This window comes from Petaurus breviceps, unplaced genomic scaffold (genome assembly GCF_028583685.1).
Source record: "Petaurus breviceps papuanus isolate PSGF00001 unplaced genomic scaffold, PetGlider_PUasm1.0 38, whole genome shotgun sequence".
Classification (NCBI taxonomy): Eukaryota; Metazoa; Chordata; class Mammalia; order Diprotodontia; family Petauridae; genus Petaurus; species Petaurus breviceps.
In genome coordinates, this window is record NW_027186304.1 from 63,481,711 (window position 1) to 63,502,247 (window position 20,537).

At 36.8% G+C, this 20,537-nt stretch overlaps 1 protein-coding gene across 1 annotated transcript in view; it reads left to right on the forward strand.

Annotated features, from left to right (window-relative positions):
• The window catches only part of LOC138170116 (lipoxygenase homology domain-containing protein 1-like), a 657,842-nt gene that overhangs the window by 593,090 nt on the left and 44,215 nt on the right, over positions 1 to 20,537 (forward strand). Inside the window, exons 47-50 of the mRNA XM_069099511.1 lie at positions 9,382 to 9,577; positions 11,062 to 11,112; positions 12,408 to 12,583; positions 12,973 to 13,195. Coding sequence (XP_068955612.1) covers positions 9,382 to 9,577; positions 11,062 to 11,112; positions 12,408 to 12,583; positions 12,973 to 13,195 — 646 coding nt within the window. The remainder of the gene's footprint in view (positions 1 to 9,381; positions 9,578 to 11,061; positions 11,113 to 12,407; positions 12,584 to 12,972; positions 13,196 to 20,537) is intronic.

Sequence of the window (20,537 nt, forward strand, 5' to 3'; positions counted from 1 at the left end):
AACAAAAAAACAAACACTTAGCATAGTGCCTGGAACATAGTAGATGATTTCTAAATGTTGATTGATTGATAAAAATGGAAGGTATGCTAGGCAGGATAAAGGAATATACTTAAAGCTAATACAGCCTGACATGAGAAAGGTTGGTACAACAGTACAAAAAAGGGAGGAAAAAAGCAAGACAAAGAGGGCTTTTTTTGTATTATCACAATGCTTAACACAGTCTGACATGAGAAAGGTTGGTACGACAGTATGAAAAAGGGAGGAAAAAAGCAAGACGAGGGGTTTTTTTGTATTATCACAATGCTTAACGTTGTGCTGGGGTTATAGGAATACAAAAATAATTTATTGCCTGGTGCTTGGCTTCAAGGAACTTAAAATTCTACCATGAAAATATGCTATGCCAATGGGAAAACAAGAGAACAATGGAAGACAAATTGTGTGGAGTGAAATTATTGAGGAAAGCCTTATAAAGTAGTTCAGCCATTAAAATTAGGTAAAATTTTTACAATCAGATAATAATGAGGTGAAAGTATTTAATGTGGAAGGAACAGCATAAAGCTCTACATTGACCTTAGGTTAGTATGTGTATCAGCAATGCCATATTCACAATGCCTATGGAAATTACAGATATGCTGATATAATTATCCATTGCAAAATACATCAGGCTTGCCTTATGGGGGAATGAGCTAGAAAATTTATTAAAATACCAAAAGACTGAGTCCCAAAACCAGAAAGTGAAAGCCATCACAGTAGTTATGAAATTGGCACAGGTAGATAAAGTAGAAAGCACCCACATTCTCAAGCCTTAAAAACAGAAGAGGCTACCTCAGGCAAAGGTCCTCCTCTCCCCACTCACAGCAACCACCCAGCATCCAGGAAGCATGCTCCCAGCAGCTCCGGCCCCTGGCAGTCCTCAGCAGGAGTCCTTAGCAGAAATTCTGGCTGACTCAAAAAGGGCTTCACGCTGCTGCTGCTGCCTCTGCTGCTGCCGTCGCCACCACTGCTAGCCACCACAGGAACTCTAGGTTGGCTTCTGCTTCCTCTTGCTCCGCCCCTTCCTGCTACGTCTGCAAGCCCAGTGGGGCATGGAAGATCTTTAAATCCCATAACCCTTACAGGATGACTTAGAATATACAATGTTTGGAATATGTTGAAAGAAGTGTCAAATAGTAAATTCACAGTATTCACTTTTGCAAAGGGTCTTAGAAAACATCTATTCCAACTCCAGACTTGAAATTAGAACCCAGGTCCTCTGACTCCACACCCAGCATTCTTTCTGCCAAATTAAAGGGAAGAACATTATCATAATCCTTTAGAAGAAAGGAGATAGAAAACAACAGTGTCAAAAATCACAGAAATTCAAAGAAGATGAAGACTGAGAAATAACCCCAAGATTCACTAGTCCCGACATCACAGGTAACCTATTAATTGGGTGGAGTTTAATCTACTGTAGCATCCTTTTGACTACTTGATTTGTAAGATCCCAAGAGTTACTGAATGGGACAGGAGGAGTCAGTTACAACCATAAACCTCTTCATAAAGATGTATTAACAGATGATGAGTGGTGGTAGCAGTAGAAATGGAAAAGAAAAAAAAATCTAAGAAAAGTGTCAGAGAAAAATTATGAAGAGAATGTAAAGTGATGGAACAAATAATTTCAAAGATAGACAAGACCAGCTGACACCTAGTTTGACTGAAACAAACAAAAGTCCTTCCCACAACTTCCCTAAACTTCTGTTGTCTCTCCCATCAGAATATGAGTGCTTTTAGTGTACGGGCAATGTTTTGTGCCTTTCTTTGGATTCCCAGTACTTAACAAAGTACATCACATATAGAGAGTATTTAAGACATGTTTGGAAACCAATAGATAAATGGTCATCCAGATTCTTTTTTCAATGCCTCCAAAGAGCAGGAATCTTCTGTCCCCCAAGGTAGCCCACTGCACATTTAGACAGGTCCAGGTGTTATGAAACTGTATCTCTGGAATCACTGCTATTATTCCTGCCCTCTAGGGCCAAATCAAAAAGTCTAATACTTCTTCCATATGATAATGCTTCAAATACTTTATGAAAGGCTTCCCGAGTCTTCTCTTTCACAGGTAAACATCCTATTTTTTTTTCCATCAAACCTTATTTGCCCTGGTTCCTATCCTCCCACCATCATGATCACTCTCCTCTGGATATAGTCAGACAGCCATGTGACACCTGGAAACGTAGCCAATAAGACAGCCAGAAAAGTGTAACAAATGCAATCTGATCAGAGAAGATGAGAGGATTATGATTTATCTTATACTAATGGAGCACAGGAGAGGATTAACTATTTTGTCGGGATTTTTTTTTCTTTTTTGGAGGGCAGTTGGGGTTAAGTGACTTCCCAGGGTCACATGGCTAGTAAGTGTTAAGTGTCTGAGGCCAGATTTGAACTCAGGTCCTTCTGACTCCAGGGCTGGTGTTCTACTCTCTGCGCCACCTAGCCGCCCATGGCTGGATGTTTTTGATAGAATATAAACTAATTTAAAATATTCAGTTCAATAAAATCCTAGATTTTTTTTTCCTTTATGGGAACTATTGGTTAGCCATGGTAATCCCATCATGTACTTAAGAAGCTGATCATTTGGACATAAGTATAGAACTTTGCAATTATCCTCACTACATTTCATATTAATAGATTTGGTCATTATTGTAGCTTGTCAAGATTTTTTCACATGATGATTTTGCTTTCCAATGTGCTAGCTATTTTTCTAAACAAAACATTATATGCGAATTTTACAACAAAAATATTGAACAGAAGAGAGTTAATGATAGATTTCTGGACCATTTCATTAGAAACTTCTCTCCAAGTCAGTGCTGACCTGTAACAATTCAATGCCTGCCCATTCGGTCACTTCTAAATCCAACCAAAGGTATTATCTTCTAGAAAATATCTGCATCTTACCCATGAGGATAGCATGTGAAACTGAAAAACATACTTTTTATATGCCACATATCTAGATTTGCTTGATTCCAGGGATACTATTTCTACAGAATAACCCTGATATGCCCATCTAGTTATTCTCTCCAAAGAAGAAAATAAAATTATTCTGACATAAACTGTTCTTGATAATAGTAATGATGATATGGTAAGTCTCCCTGTAGCAGCAAGCACCCCAAGCGTCCTCAAGGTTTGCTGCCAACACAGGTTCTTAGATCTGCTTTGTTAAAGGAAAGCAACTCAAAATGGGTTAACAAGCTTACTTTAATCAGTCAAATATGTATTGTTTACCTAGTTCAGGGGAAAAACGTCAGTGCCCCAAACTTCAAAATATACAGACAGAATTATCAAGACAAAAACAGATCAAGTAGACAGATTTCCAAACTGTCCAACCATTACATCCATACCAAGAAACATCTAGGTTTCAAAGCCGGGGGGACTCTGGACAACGGCTTCCCAGAATCCATATCAGATCACAGAACACTTCTCAAAGTGAGCCCCAAAAGAAAGCTACATATCAGGGCTTATATAGCCTTCTTCTGGCTCAGAGAATGTAACAACCTTATTGACTCACTGGCCAATCAAGAAGTATCTACTGAAAAACAAACCTCCCACCCCAGGTTCCAGGTGCACTTTAGCCTAGGGGCAGGGAAGATCTTACAAATTTACATTCCCATTACACTCCCAAAGAGCTTTACAAATATTCTCTCATTTTACTTTCCCAACAATGTTGAGATGTTAGTTCTACTATTATTTCCATTTTACAGGTAAAGAAATGAAGGAAGACTGAGGATATATGATTTGCCTGTAGTCTCATAGCTAATAAAGAGCCTGAGGTTGTATTTGAACTAGTTCTTCCTGACTCCACATCCAGTGTCCAGTCTCTTTGGCATCTAGCTGCCATGTTTTATCTCAGTGATTTCGATTTTATAACACTTACAAATAATTTATTCAGTGATATCTTTCTAGAATTTTGACCCAATAAATTTCAAACACTATCAACTCTGATAAGTTCCTTATGATTTCATTCCCTATTTACCTTCTCATGCTTCTCTTGCTTCTTGTATCTGAATGTCAAATTTTCTATTCAACTCTGGCTTTTTTTTTTCATCAAGAATGCTTGAAAGCCCTCTATTCCATTGAAAAGCCATATTTTCCCCTGAAACATGATACTTAGTTTTGCTGGGTAGGTGATCCTTGGTTTTAATCCCAGCTCCTTTGACCTCCATAATATCATATTCCAAGCCCTTCAATCCCTCAGGGTAGAGGCTGCCAGATCCTAAGTTATACTGATTGTGTTTCCACAATATTTAAATTGTTTCTTTCTGGCTGTTTGTAATATTTTCTCCTTGATCTGGGAATTCTGGTACCTGGTTATAATATTCCTAGGAGTTTTCTTTCTGTGATCTTTTTCAGGTAATCGGTGGATTCTTTCAACCTCTATTTTGCCCTCTGGTTCTAAAACATCAGGGCAATTTTCCTTGAGAATTTCTTGAAGGATGATTTCTAGGTTCTCTTTTTTGATCATGGCTTTCAGGTAGTACAATAATTTTTAAATGATCTCTCCTGTATCTATATTCCAGGTCAGTGGTTTTCCCATGAGATATTCCACATTGCCTTCTATTTTTTCATCTGTTTGGATCTGTTTAGTAGTATCTTGATTTCTCATAAAGTCACTAGCTTCCATTTTCTCCAATCTAATACTGAAGGAATGATTATCTTCAGTGAGCTTTTGAGATTCTTTTCCCATCTGGCCAAATCTGCTTTTTAGCGCATTCTTCTCTTCATAGCCTTTTTGAGCATTTGTTTTTGTTGTTGTTGTTTTGTTTTATTTTTCATCATGACTAATATGGAAATATATTTAGCTTGACTTCATGTGTAGAATTGATAGCAAAGTGCTTCCCTTCTTAAGAAGAGAGAAGGGGAAGGAAAGAGGGAGAAAATTTGGAATTCAAAATTTAAAAAAAATGTTTAAAATGTTTTACATGTAATGGGGAATATTTTGAAAGAAAAATAATTTTAAATAAGAGAATATTCCTGTTGTTACCCCATGAATACACATTTTCTCCAAACATGACTCCTCGGGAAGTTTCTTTATCTTTTTCTCTCCCTGTCTCTCTGTCTCTCTCTGTGTGTGTCTCTATCTGTCACCCTTCCTCCCTTCCTCCTTTCCTTTGTCTCTCCTTCCTTTCCCCTTCTCCCCTCCCCTTTTTCTTTGCCCTTCCCCAAACTCTCTCTTAATCTCTCCTCACTCTCTCCTCACACACTATCCTTTGTATTTTCCTAGTATTTTTTTTTACTTCATTATATAACTTACCTACTCTATAAGATTTTATGTATTTGAAGGTTTGGTCCTGTGTCTTTGTATCATCAGAACCTAATATAATGACTTGCACCTAGACAACTAAGAAGTATTTGTAGAACTGATAAAAACATTTGAGTCAGTAGCTTCCTATAGATACATACTAAAGAAATTACTTCTCATTATTACTTACTCATATAAAGTAAAGAACTAAGTTGCTTTTTTTTTGGTACATAAGTGAAATGCCTAGTTCTTAAGAAAAAGTTCATGTATATAGCACACAGATTTATCTTAGCAGTTTATCTTTTCAGAGTAAATGTGGTTCCATATTTTATAACTAAAATATAGTCCATAGATGTATATTTATTTATTAATTAAAATATAGTACAAAAAATGTATTCATCTTGAACTGCCTCTTTTTTTCCCTCTTTCTTAGTGGAACAATACCCTTTTATTACTTTTTTTTCTAAAATTAAGACTGTCCCTTTAGTGTTACTAAGAAGGCAGAAGAACAGGCCCTTATTTGCATATAAGGGATATAGGAAAATAATTCAAAATGACCTTTGGAGAAAATCCATTTTCTTACAGTCACTCATCAGGAGATTCATTTTTTCCCTGTAATTTTCCATTGCTTTTAAGTAGTACAGAACTTTTCCTTCCCTGGATTATAATTTTGGATCAAGGAAATACTTCTTTTTATCTAATGGATCGGTTTATCCTTTTTACTCATACTGTATTGTGTTGCCCATCTGTATTATTTTGGTGTGCATTTGTTGCTTTTAGGGTTAGAGAGAAGTTCATTATGAAATCTCATTCTCTGCATTATTTGCCCCCAATTTAGCATGTATCTTAAAAAAAAAGTTTAGTGTAGCCTCAGCACAATAATTCTAATCCATAAATCAGAAGCATTTACTAAGTGCTTACTATATGTCAGACACTGAGCTAAGCCTTGGAGATACAAGGAAAATGTAAAAAATCATTTCTGCCTTCAAGGAGCTTCTATTCTAATGGGGGAGGCAACATGTATATAAATAGGTACATACAGATAAATACAGAATAGATATAGCATAACTTGAGAGGGAAAGACATTAGCAGTTAATGAGACCTGCAGAAGTTGGCATTTTAGTTGGGTCATGAAAGGAAGACAGTGATTCTAAGAAATGGAGTTAAAGAGAGAGTGAATTCCATAAATGGAGGTCAGCCAGAGCAAGGGCACTAAAAAGGGAGATGGGGTGCCCTATGCAAGGATCAAATAGACCAGCGTGGCTGGACCATAGAATGTGTGGAGAAGAATGATATATGCCACAAGACAAGGGGCCACAAAAACATTTTGCTATGACATCAGCTACATCATTATCCTTGAAAATAAGTGGATTTAAAATATTCCCATTCCCCAAAACAGTGGTACAGGGACATTCATTCCATTTCCTTTGCTCTTCAAAGTGTCCCTTTAGTATTTGGAAAGAGATACTATACTTTCTCACTATATTTAGACATCAGCCAGGCAGGTTGGTACCATGGTAACTGCTGCATGAAGAAATGTTAGCGAGAGCTGATAGCTTGTGTTCTGTAGAATCACTTGTTTAGAGCCAATCGAGCAGGATTAAAGATACTGTACAGGCCAAGGTGACATGTGCTGCCCACACACTTAGGCCATCCTGCTCCTAAGGAAGATCGGCAGGATGAACAAGAAGAAAAAACTAAGATCAGCCCTAGTGTTCTCTGTACCTGACAACAGCATGACTGCTGTGGGAGTGGAGAATGGACAATTGGTGTTGTCACTCTCTGATCTGTGACATAGATTTTCCCCGATACCAATATAATACAAAGATAGTGTACAGTTATTTTATTATCCTGTAAGCTTTTTGAGTATTAGTATTGATTTAAAAAATGACTTGGTAGAATGGTTCGTTTAGTCAACCAATCAACCTGTGTTAAGCACCTACTGTGTACAGAGCCTTGTGTTAGGTGGGAATTGCAAAATATAAGTCTGGCGTCATGGAGCTTATATTATAGTAGGTAGACAAGAAAGGAACACAATTAGGGGATTACAAAGAGCACTGGCCTTGGAGTCAGAGACCCCGGATTAAAATCTCAGATCTCATACTCACCACCCACATGACATTATACAAGTTACTTAGAAAGGAACGCAATTAGGGCATTACAAAGAGCACTGGCCTTGGAATCAGAGACCCCGGATTAAAATCTCTGATCTCATACTCACCACCCACATGACATTATACAAGTTACTTAGCCTCCCCAGGGCCCATATGTAAAATGGGGTGACTTAATTGTATAGTTTCTGAGGTAATTTCCCTCTAAGAATCTATGAGTGCTGGGCCTGGAGTCAGAAAGACCTGAGTTCTACTCTATCCTCAGATGTTTAATGATTGTGTGACCCTAGGCAAGTCATTTAACCTCTGTTTCCTACTCTGTAAAATGAGGATAATAATAGCACCTACCTCCCAGGGTTGTTGTGAGGATCAAATGAGATAATAGTTGCAGCATTTAACACAGTGCTTGGCACATAATAGACATCATATAAATATTGGCTATTATTATCATTAGACAGCTAGGTAGATAGAGTGCTGGGATCTAGAGTCAGGAAGACTCATCTTTCTGAATTCAAATCTGGCCTTACTAGCTATGTGACCTTCAGCAAGTCACTTAATGATGTTTTCCTCAGTTTCCTTTTCTGTAAAATGAGCCAGTGAAGGAAATGGCAAATTTCTCTGGTATCTTTGCCAGGAAAATCACAAATGGGATCATGAAGAGTTGGACACGACTGAAAAACAACTGAACAATAAAATTATCATTATCATTAGGGCACCAATGACAACACATTCAACTGTGGAATTCCTGCTCTTCACTAAGGATACCTCAAATACTATACATGCCAGGGAACTATTAACATGTATAGATGGATGGAGGGCACTAGGGTCAATTCATGTATTTAATGTAAGTAAACCTTAACTTATATCTTAGTTTTGAAACAAGTAATTTTAGCAGAAATTATAATATTTTTATCCCACATCCCAATGGATAATTTTTTGTCTATCCCTGGAGAGATTTAATGCTATGTTAGAGACCACTGCTTCAGAGAAGTCTTTTATTTTAATCAGATAAAATATCACAATAGTCATTCGACATGTCAACAAGCATTTTATTTACTAAGTCCTTCCTATATGCCAGGCACTGGCACTATTATATGAGGGATGAGTGAGAGTGATGAATAAAGGTTGATATGTGGTTTAGAAGCCTGGTCAGCTAGAGATATACTTAATAGTATGCTTAAGGGATGGTGGTATACTCAATAGTAAATAGAGAAATTTGGAAGAGGGTAGGGCTTGGGGAAGAAAGAAAATTGATTCATTTTTGGACATGTCTAAAAGAAATCAAGATTTCCATAGGATATTCATTTTGAAATGTCTAAAAGGGAGTTGGGGCTATGATAGTGGATGTCAGCAAAGAAGTTAGAACTGGATAAATACACTTGAGAAGCATCTATATAGTGATTAAATTGAATCCACGTGAGTTACATAAGATCACCAAACAAGACAGCATAGAGGGAGAAGAAAAGAGGTAGGAGGAAAGAGCACTGGGGCATAACCATGGTTATCAGGAATGACATAACTGAAGATCCAAGAAAAGGAAAATGAGGAAGAAAACCTGGAGAAAGCAATGTCGGGAAAATTTATAGAGAAGAGAGTAACAAGAAGATATTGATTGATAGTGATATCAAAAGCTGCAGAGAGGTCAAGAAGGATGAGATTGAGAAAAGGCTATATATAAACTTCTATGACATTTTAATAACCAGAAGGTGCCACCATGTTTGGACAAGAATATTGTTCCCTTCTTAGTGGCTGGTTTCACTTGAGGAATCTGGCCTGATGAAAACCTATGGAGGCAAGCTGCACACATGCACTGATATTTATGTTTATTAACTGAATCCCCTAAGGTGGGGTCACTCCATCCAGGACTTACTCTCTATGACACAGTCTCACTCGGAAAACTTTCATTTTAGCTGAACTTGAAACACTTGCCTCCCCTCTCTCAGGCTGCAATAGCTTATTTCATCCTTGTTGACATGTTTTTATAACCTCTTGCAGGTGGATATGTTCAGAGTTGATGCAGTAGATATTGGTCTTTTGCAAGCATTGGAAGTGGAAAAAGGGAAAGGCCCTGACTGGCAGCTGGAGAAGATTACTGTGAGAGAGGCATCAATGGAAGGAAAAGAAATAGTGTTTCTAGCTCATAAATGGCTCAAAAGTGGAACAAACTCAGCAATTAAATTGAATGTTACAGGTGACTTAAAAATAATTTCCTGCAGAAAATAATTCTTGTGGCTGAATATTAATAATTTTGTTGAATTCGTTTTGGAAAGGCAATGATATAGGCAAATATTTTTGTTTATGTTAAAGAATATTCAAACAGTTTCCATTTTATGGAAAATGTCAGTATGCTGTTAGACTCAGAACAATGAATGTGAGTGGAGTCAGCAAAGTTGACTTTTATTTCCAGTTCTGGAGTTTATTTACTAGATGAGCATGAAATTAAATAATCCCCCAAACAGCACTTAAAATCTTTCAACCTTAACTTCCTTATCTAAGCAATAGAAAATGTATATAAGACTTGCCCTCACTCCAACCTCAAGAGATAGATTATGGAGCTTAATTGGATGATATATGGAAACAATTTTTATTTTTTCAAGGAAAATCACATTTTAAAATATTTGCAAGACATATATATCATTTCTGTTTTTCATCATATTTACTTAGTAACTGCGGTGAGAAATGAAGACATATCTGAGTATTTATTAGATATATTTAGTAATTCAAAAGTTATTACTTTAGTTTTCTTCCCAAATCATTGCCATGCCATTAAATCTCATACATATAAGAGAACATTTTAATTGTATCATATTCTTTATTTAAGTGTATACCCAACTGGGGACAAGATTTAGATCATTAAATGTTTCTCCCTCAATACTATAGTCATGGTTTTATAGATTGTTAGTGCCAAAAGGTACCTTAGAGATAAAACCCAACTCCCTCATTTTACATATCATCAACCCTGCTTTTTTTCTGCTTCTTTACCCATTCTGAGAATGGTAGTTTGATCTGATAGGATTTCAAAGTCATTTGTATTATTTCCTTATTTTTGGTTGCTCTATCCTTAATTTTATTGGCATTTTTTAAAAGAGTAAATAACAATGTCACTTATTTTTAGAACATTAAGTTATGATTTTTGTATTATTAAAAAAAAACAAATTACTTTTGAAAGTAGCTTAAGAAATCATTCTGATATGAAAGTTATGTACCCCAGGAAAATAAAATTCATTTTGTGAATTTCTGGAACAAAAAGAGCTTTAATTGACTTTAGCATGAAATCACAGAGGAAAAACTTATATTTTATTTTATACAATTATATCTTGTTATGACTTAAGTAATTAGTTTGGCATTAAAAATATCTGATTAATTCAGACATATCCAAACCAGTGATCGCAGTAATTATGTAAATGAAGCATAAATAATTAAAAATGAAAAATAGTTGAGTGTCTAGATTCAAAGCTTTTCAAAATATTGTGTGTGTTCTAGACCCAGCTCATTATGTGAACAGTGTCTAGGAGGGTAAGCTTAAGTAGAAAAATCACATTGTAGATTTCATGATTCAATCTTAATCTAAATGATGCTCCATTGCTTAACCACAAATGAATACAGATGCTCATTATCATTTAGACACTGTTTTGTGAAAACATTAATTTGGATTTCAATCTCCTTTTCAATTAGAAATTGAGGAAATCAATGCCTTGCCACCAGGAAGCCAACAAATGAAGTCAGGTAATCCTCATGCCACTGTAGTCAATCTAAATACAACCCTATGGGAACTACTTCAAATCACACTGTTTAATTTCCTTTGTTAGTACTGTACTCATGCAGTTAGATTTCAGCTAGTTTATCATATACAGTAAGATTTAGAGCTGGTAAAAACCATGGAGATCACCTAGCCTATCTTCTTTGTTTTTATGCCTGAGAAAACTGAGATCCAGAGAAATCAAGGGACTCATGTCAGACCACACCCACACAGGTAGCATAGTAAGGATTCTTATCAGTTTCTGCAACCCCAAATCCAGTGCTTTTTTCCTCGACCACAGCAGTTCTCAAAGAGTGGACCTTACCACTCTAGTGTCCCTGATACATTTTCAGGAATATGATGAGGTCAAAACTATTTTCATAATATTAGTAAAACATTGTTTGCCTCTTAAAATGCTCCAAACCTTTTCTAACTATATATCTCTGTGAGGCCAGATTTTCTTTATATGTTTCAAACAAAACAACATTTCATAACACACTGACTACAGAAGCCAGTATGAGAATCCAGCTGATTTCTATTAAACCAAACTTTAAAGATTTTAAAAAAGAGTTAAAAATTGTTTTACTCTTCCCACATTTTTAAAAATATATATATTTCTAATAAAATATTATATTTGTGTTAACATATAATGGATTTTTGTTATTTGCAAATAATTAAAGGCTTGAAATTTTTTTCTTTTTTAACGTCTAAAAGAGTAAATGTTGACAGATATAAGCAGGAGTGTGATGGTAAATGTTAAACTGGCTCCCCAGAAAAAAATATACATGCACAAATGTTTAAGTTGATTTGGCATCATTAACATTTACTCCATCATTTTCTTAAGTTTGGACACTAAGCAAAACAATAAATCTAATGCTCGTTTGTAATATTGGCCAATTGCCAAGATGTACATGCTCATGCTGAAAATGTAATAATTGGTTCTCAGCCTGATCAAGCTGGCTCCAGCATATCCCTGAATCCACATAAACAAAAGCTTTTAGGAGTACTCAGTTTTTAAAGGGCATAAATGATTTTGAGATAAAAATATTTGCTGCTCTATAGTATTGCTCAGAAACTGAAATATGCTTTCAATGAATATTAGCTAATCTGAGAACATTGTCTAAATCATTTGATCCTATGACCTTATAATTAATGAAGAGTGAAGGAGTGAAATAAAGTAAAAATTCAGTTACCTGTTATTTTCCTGGGTTATCAGTTTTATATGAAATCACATTCTACTTAAAAAATTTACCCTTATTTTATTCATATCTAATTTGGTCAGAAGGCACATGGAAAATTTTTCTGAAGCTTCGAGAAAAATCAGGCCAAGAATATAAACATATTGGGCCAAATATTCCTCATTTGGTTATGATTCTGTATGGGACTTATGGAAAGTCAAGCCCAATGACTCTAGAAAACAGGCTGGAACAACAGACTGAGGATACAGTAACATTTGAGGTAAAATAGAATGTAAACTTTGCCTTTCACCATTCTTTTTAATTTTTAGATTGCTCAGTTTAGACACTGACCTGTAGCATATTAAATAAATCATTATAATTTTAACCAAGTAGGAATTATGTGATATCTGGTATTTGTACTTGTTATATTGTATGTAGTATATCAAGAATGAGTTTTTAATCAATGTGATAAAACTATGAATAGACTTGCAAATGTAATTAATTCAAAGAAATATAACTTGTTCCAACACTACTAATTATAATTTATTATGTAATTTTAGATAGCATTTAAGTGAATTTCATGTGCCCCTGTATACAAAAGACCCTTGAAAATATATTTCACAGAAACCGGTGTCCTATTTTATATGAACTTGTTCCTTTGCCTCCTAGGTACTCATGCCCTCTGATTTAGGAACTCTTTACAAAGTACGTTTGGGTTTGGAGAGTTTGCATTCCAGCTCATCACAGCTGTCTGTTCATCATTTTAAAATGCAGAATAAAGCAACCTTGGATACCTTTAGTTGTTCTATAAATAAAACACTTCCTCTTTCTTTTAATGGAGATAGATGCATTGAGTTCCCTGTCGAATGGCCATTAAAGGAAGCACTGTCTGGTAGGTATATATCTATCTATACTGAAGATGATGAATGATCCTGCTGGCTAATGGCTCCTAATACCACAATCAGGTGTTGCTGTTGTTTTAAAGCATCACATTTTACTGTCTTTTTAAAAGTGACTTAATGAAACACTACGTTTATAACAACTAGACTTGGCCCCAAAGAAGAGATGAGAAAATGTACCTTCTTCCCTTTTATTTTTGCAGAAGCAGGGTTGGGGTGATCTATGAGTATGGAATATTGCAGTGAGAGTCAGATTTGGTTATGAATTGGTTAGCTGAACTGTTTGGTTTTTCCTCCTCCTTTTTCAGAAATGAAGGTGAAATAAAAACAAAAAAAATATTAAACATTAAAAGTGTTAAGGATTCTCTTTAGAGTGATTTAAATCAAACTAGGAATTCCAGATAGATTTACAGCATGCTAGTATTGGTTTTCTTTCTGCTCTGGAGACTATGATTCTTTGTGAATGCAAGCTTTATGTTCTCCATCCTCCAGTGATCCCTTTTACTACAGTTCTTACAATCTGTCAAATGACATAAATGACTTCTATGTCTTTGGGCCCAAGATCCAACGCTTAGGACTCCCCTTCTTATAGTCAGGTATTGTAGAAATTGCTCCGAGTCTTCAAGAAAGTAGTTTAATATTAGACTAGAGGAAACCTGAAACCACAAATGCCTGTGAGAATTTCATTCTGTGTCCAAGAATTCTCCCAGCAAGTGGTGCAGGCAGAGTTCAAAGCAAGCTCCTTCAATGTTCTGTTGAGCAGACGCTAAAGTGTGAAAGAGTCCTGTTTCTCTGTCAGGATTGGTTCTTCCCTTCACTCCCCTCTGAGCCCCCAATCCAAACTGATTTTGTGCTTCCTGTTTTTCTTCACTTGACAAAAAAGTGCGAGTAACATGTTCTCTGTGGAAGGCTGCCAAAAAACCAGTGTCCTTCAAGAAAAAAAAATCACCCACTTGGAATTTCCAAATATAGTTCAAAGATGCTTCACAAGCTTTTATCACATTATGTTAGTGATGTGCTAGGTCATTAAGGTCTGTTTGTTTGTCTATTGATTATTTAAGGAGGGTGTTCTCAGGTGCTAGGATTATTGACTGGTCTTCAGTGTATACTTAGGTGGGAAGCTGAGATGTATACCTTGATATATGTTACTGTGTTTTATCACTAATCTACTGCACTAGACTGTGCTAGGGAGGTCCTTTTAGAATATCACTTTTCTGGGAGAGCAGAAAAACTAGAACTCCTTCTTCTATGTGTCCTCCATGGGTCTTATGTAGTGCTGGCCATGTGTAGCAGCGAGCACCCTAGCATACCCAGGAGGGCTGCTAGCATAGGTTCTTAGATCTGCTTTTCTAAAGGAAAGCAACTAAAAATGGGGTAACAATCTTACTTTAATCAAACATATATCATTTACCTAGTTCAGGGGGAAAAGTCAGCACCCTGAACTTCAGAGAATACAAACAGAAGTTACAAGCAGATAAAAAAATATAGGCAGAGAAACAGATAAGCACACAGGGCTTCCAGCTGTATGACTATTATATCCATACCTAGTTAGTTACCAGAGAGGGAAGCACCAACATCTGGGTTTTGAAAGCCGGGGGGATCAACAGCTGCCCAGAGTCTCATCTGGCCAAATCACACAACTCTTCCCAAAGTGAGTCCCAAAACAAAACATTACATTGGGGTACGTATAGGCTTCTCCTGGCTCAGAGGATGTCACAAACCCACTGCCCAATCACAAAGTAACAAGGTTCCTGAAAAACAAGCCTTCCACCACAGGCTCCATGTGACCACATTCAGCCTATTAGGGGGAAGAGTATATTTTCAAATCAGGTAAGGTTCTCAGATTCACTTAAGCCTATCAAGGGGCAGGGAAGATTTTCAGATCCCCATGACCATTACAGCATCTCCATCTGTATTGGGGATGAGGAGGGAGGGCAAAGAAGCATTTTTAAAGTGCCTGCTATGTGTCAGGTACTATGCTAAGCCCCCTCCCTTTTTTTTTTGACAAATATATTATCACATCCTCACAACAATCCTGGGAGGTTGGTGCTGTGATTACTCTTTTACAGTTGATGAAACTGAGGCAAACAAGTTGAATGACTTGCTCAGGGTCACACAACTAATAAGTGTTTGAGACTACATTTGGACCCAGCACTTCCTGATCCCAGACCCAGCACATTATCAACTATGCCATGAGCTGACTCCATAGAACTATATAGTTATCTATAACTATGTCTGCATCATCTGTATCTAAAAATCATATATAATACACATATATTGATATCTATATTTTTCTACATGCTAATTGAATGATTGACATGCTTTTGAATTATTCGATGAGTTTCACCATTATCTCTAAATTAGATCTACTGGACAGCAAATAGCTAAACTATTTCATTCACCTTTTCCCTTTTAATTTATCCTCTTTCTTATTCTGTAGCAAGACGGATAAGGAATGGTAATGGAACTATCAGAATAGTTCCTCCATCTCCTAACCATTGCAGATAGAACTCAAAGGTACAACTATCACCACGAACAGTGTGATTGGCACATAGTAGGTGCTCATTACATGTTGGCAAACTATTACAATCCCCACAGAAAGCATGAAAATCAATCCAGGATTATCCCCCCCCCCCAACTTCATAGTCAAGTAACTTCAGGAAGTTATGTTCAGGAACTACCAGGAAGACTTATCTCTTAAATATTCAGGACTCATAATTGTATTAATTTAGAAAGTAGATTCCTTGACTCTGACACTCTTTCTAGCTATAGAGTTATTTCTAAATGTTGCTTCTTCAGCAGAATCATTCATGACATAGCTTTCTACTAATTCTCCATTCTTACATTATTATGGATTAACTTTCTTTCACATAAGAGAAGGGGATACTGTGGTCCTTCCTGTAGTTATTAACAGCATTCATCTGTCAACTGTGGCTAATGTTTTTTCTGCTGCCATTTTTCAATGCTACATCCTGAGTTTCAATAGATCTATCTTTGGTCCTTTATTTTTATTTCTCTAAGACATTTTTCCTCTCCACATCAATTCCAGTATTTTTTTCTTCTCTGTTATCAGCCCCCTATTCCCTTAAAATGCTGTTCTACATTATCTAAAATATCCTAAAAATATTGTTCCAAGAAGGGACTTGGGAACAAGACTGTCCCCCTTTTCTGAAGATCATTCAGGACCTTTTTTCAAGCAAGTGGCTAGTATAGTGCTAGGCTGATGGAAGCAATTTTAATTACATGGAAATGTCCTTTCAAGTGGAGGCATCAAGGTAATAGAAAATAGAAAAGGAGTGAAATATTTAATGAAGACTACCAAGCATGTAGAAATGGTCAGAAGTTTCTAGCTTAATACAATCTTGCAAATACATTAAAATTGATTCCTATAAATTGAGGCTATAACCCTAAGGATACATAGAAATATGAACATTCTTCCAATGAAAATGGAACAAAAGCATTTCTGTTGATGTTAGTTATGGCTCTGCCTATCAGAAAACAAAGCCAGGCCTCCTAAGAAAAAGACTGGGGCAATGGGGTCAGGGAGGGATAAAGGAGACAGGGAGGATGAGGAGCAAATCTCATCTGACATCCTGTGGCTACCAGGGGAGTGAGAGATGAGATAAAGGAGAGAGTGTATTCTTCCCAATGCTTATTTGTCAAGTAATATATAATTCCTTCCTTTCTTGCTAAATTATCTATACCCTCCTACTCAGCTTTCCTGTCTAAGGATTGAAGGCAAAATCAACCTTTCTTTGCTTGAATTTTTATTTTTACTTTTTTCTAAATATGATGGTCACTGAGGATTTGGAATGCTTTCCTATTCTAGTAAAGTTTGTCTGCACTTTGTGCTATGGAAAGCTGACTCCTCAATCCAGTCACATGGGTTAAATTTTCTCCCTTTTCTAAGACTTTTTTTTAATTGGCTTAAATAGATGGACAGGAAAGGAAGACATTATCCTTCCATAAACATATCCCTTTCAAATGCCTATATTATGAGCCACTTAGCATATTATGCATTTCTTTCTATTAAAAATAAATCTCTTTTTTGTCTTCTACATATTTTTCTCCCATTGAGCCACTGAGTCTCACATCTGTGTCCTTTGGACATATTTTTTTTTCTTTTTCTTTCATCTCTTTCCTCAAAATCACCTTTTCCTCTAAAATACTTAAAACACTGAGATTCTAAGCTTCTAGAATCTTTTCATATTGCTTATTTTCAGCTATTGGTCAGCTCTGATTATGATGTGATAAAACAATATGAAATATCAGCTTGAAAATTCCAAGAGTTCACAGAATTTGATGACTAGCATTAAAGTTCACAGAATTCCCAGAAGTTGTGAGCTTATCTACAAGTTATAATAGAATTAAGATTTGTATAACCTATAGTTAGACCTTTCTTAGAAGATGTAGTGCCAGTGCAATATTTATGTTGCCCATGATCATGATAAAAACTGTGACTATAAGTATCACATGACTTTTGATAGCAAAATATACCAGATTCTCCAGGTAGAGAACAGAACTTAAACATTTATTCAGACACCAGAAAACCAAATCCCCAAAGCAGTAAGCCAATTCCATCATAGTACCAAAGATATTCAGAAGCCATAAAAACTCTGAGAGCCATGCCATCCTTTATCCTTCCCACAAACCAATACAAAATCATTATTTACTCACAGACCTCTCTATCTCCTTCATGAGCATCCTCTCCCCCCAGAGTCTGGCTAGCTCTGAACCAACTTCCTGTGGGCTCTCCTTCCCTTCAGCAAAACTCCTCCCACCACAGGTTCCATGTGACTACATTCAGCCTATCAGGGGGTAAAGTTTATGTTCACAGCAGGGAAGCTTCCTGTGGGCTCTGCTGCACCCTTCAGCAAATTCCCTCCATCACAGTCTCCATGTGATTACATTTATCTTGTTAGGGGGCAGAGTTTATTTTCAAAGCAGGGAAGGTCAAACTTCCCCTTAGGTCTGATAAGGGTCAGGGAAGATCTTCAAATTCCCATTCCCATTCCATTCAGCTCCAAGATCTTTTATGTCCCTTAAACAGCAAAACTACCTTAACAATAAATGAGAGTTTAGGGATAACTGGTGGAAAAACTGTTGTCAACAGAACTTTGCAACAATATAACAGGGATAATAGAAAAAACTTTGCATATAAAACTATAGCTTAGGGTGGGGGCTTGGGCACTAGCACCCCATACTTCCCCCCTTTGAACAAATGGGGTTCAAAATCTTGTGTAAAGGGTTAAGGCTTCTTCTACAAAACTACTTCAAGCTGAAATTGGATGTAGAGCTCTCCCTGCCCCAAGAGGTCCCGTTTGAGAGTTCAGTTCTTTAGCTGTCATTTGGAGCTTGGTCAATGCTAGGTCCAAAAGGTCCCATTCAAAAGGTCAGTTCTTTAGCTGTCATCTAGAACTTGGTCAACACCAGGTCCAGAAGTGGCACATTACAGTCATGAACAGGGGATGACGTCTGGCTTAAGCAATCAGGTATCTGCACATGGATGGTACCAATCCTGCAGAAAACAAATCTCACAAACAAGTTTAACAGGAAAAAAAAAGTCAAAAAGAAATATAGGGTCAGTCATGCCTCTGCAATCACGAACTCACCATTGTAACCTTATTCACAGCAGAATATATGACAATGTCCTCCTCACTCTATTCCAGTGATTTGATACACTGCCACAGGTTCAGCACATTGACCACTTTCACCTATCCCAGTACTTTTTTTAATCTGAGTTTCCCTGAAGTTGTGACAAACTTGGATACAATGGTTTAGGAGCATCTGTGAGGGGCAGTTCTCACTTCTCTATTCTGTCTAACATCAAGCCCATTTTCTTGATACATTTTGTATAGTTCATTAGTTTGAATACCATCAATTTTTCTAAAATCAACCCCTGCTCTCAATAGAGTAATAAACAATTCTTTTCTTGGCAGTCTATTCTGACTTTGAATCCACCACCTATTTACTCTTCTCTCTCCAGGAAATTTATCATTTTCCCATTCTCCTAAGTCACTTAGCTGTGAAATCTTATCCAGCACCTCTGAAAGAGGGTTCCCTATTTTACCAATTAGTAGCGTCAGAAGTAGGGGCTTATAAGCAGGAGGAGCTCTCTTCATCATTACATTTCTATGAGGAACTGCTAAGGGTATATCACGATTCTTATCTTGATATACCTTGATAACAGGTACTTCTTGGAAGATACTTCTTCCAACTTTCTCATGCCGTCTCTAAGTGAGTACCAGCGTCTGTCTCTACTAGGCCACATAGAATCAGTGGGATACATTCTATTACATCCATCAGCAGCTAAAGCTAATATATTGTTACCTTCTGCCAAATGAAAATCTCTAAAAGCTTTCTGGACAAAGTAATTCTGGCAAATACTTATAAATTTCAAGCAGTCCACTTTATCTACCACTATCCCAGCAGCTCCTTTGTCACTGATTCTTCCCGTCCAAGACACTAAGGATTCTCCCATCCTTTGGGTGAATCTGCTCAAAATATCAGTAACCTCCTGTTGAGTGAAATTCTCAAGTATCTCCTTAAACACTCCTTGCCTTCCCTGACTCTCCTGCCTTCTTCTCAGTATGGGGCAAGCTTCTGCCTCTGTAAAAGCTTAACCATGAAACAATGTATCACTTGCTCCCAATGTACTTTCTTGGGAGTTGTCATACATAGCATCTAGGCTCAGACTCTATCAAAGCTGTATGGACTTTCCTCCTGTTATTTTTTTGCTTCTTTTTCTGAGCCAAATTTACAACAGCCCTCTCTGCTTTCAGAGACTCTCTAGGTTGCTCTTCTAAAGGAGGTCTCGAATTCGGCACTTAACCAACTCTTGTTAACAGCTTGTCTCTGCTTTTACACACAATATGGTAGCCTATTAGCAAAACCCAGCTTCTTCTACTCACTGCCTCCATCTCTCTCCCAGGTTTTTTTGGAATTCTTTGCAAATATATTTCCAAACCTCTAGGTTCTCACTGCTGCACTCTCTGTTCCCAATTTTCAAAGACACCCTGTACTTTTAGACCACTGTCTTTCTAGGGAGGCATAAGGCAAACCCTCCCATCCTGGGATAGTCATTTCTTCTTCTAAATCCCTTATGTCCCCAACTAGAGGTCTAATATTTTGCGATCCCATCTTTGTCACCAAATGTAGCAACAATGCAATATTTATAGCGCCCACAATCACGATAAAGACCATGATTGTAAGTATCACATGACGTTTGATTGCAAAATATATCAGATTCTCCAGGTAGAGAACAGAACTTAAACATTTATTTAGACATCAGAAAACCAAATCCCAAAACCAGTAAGCTGATTCCATCATAGTGCC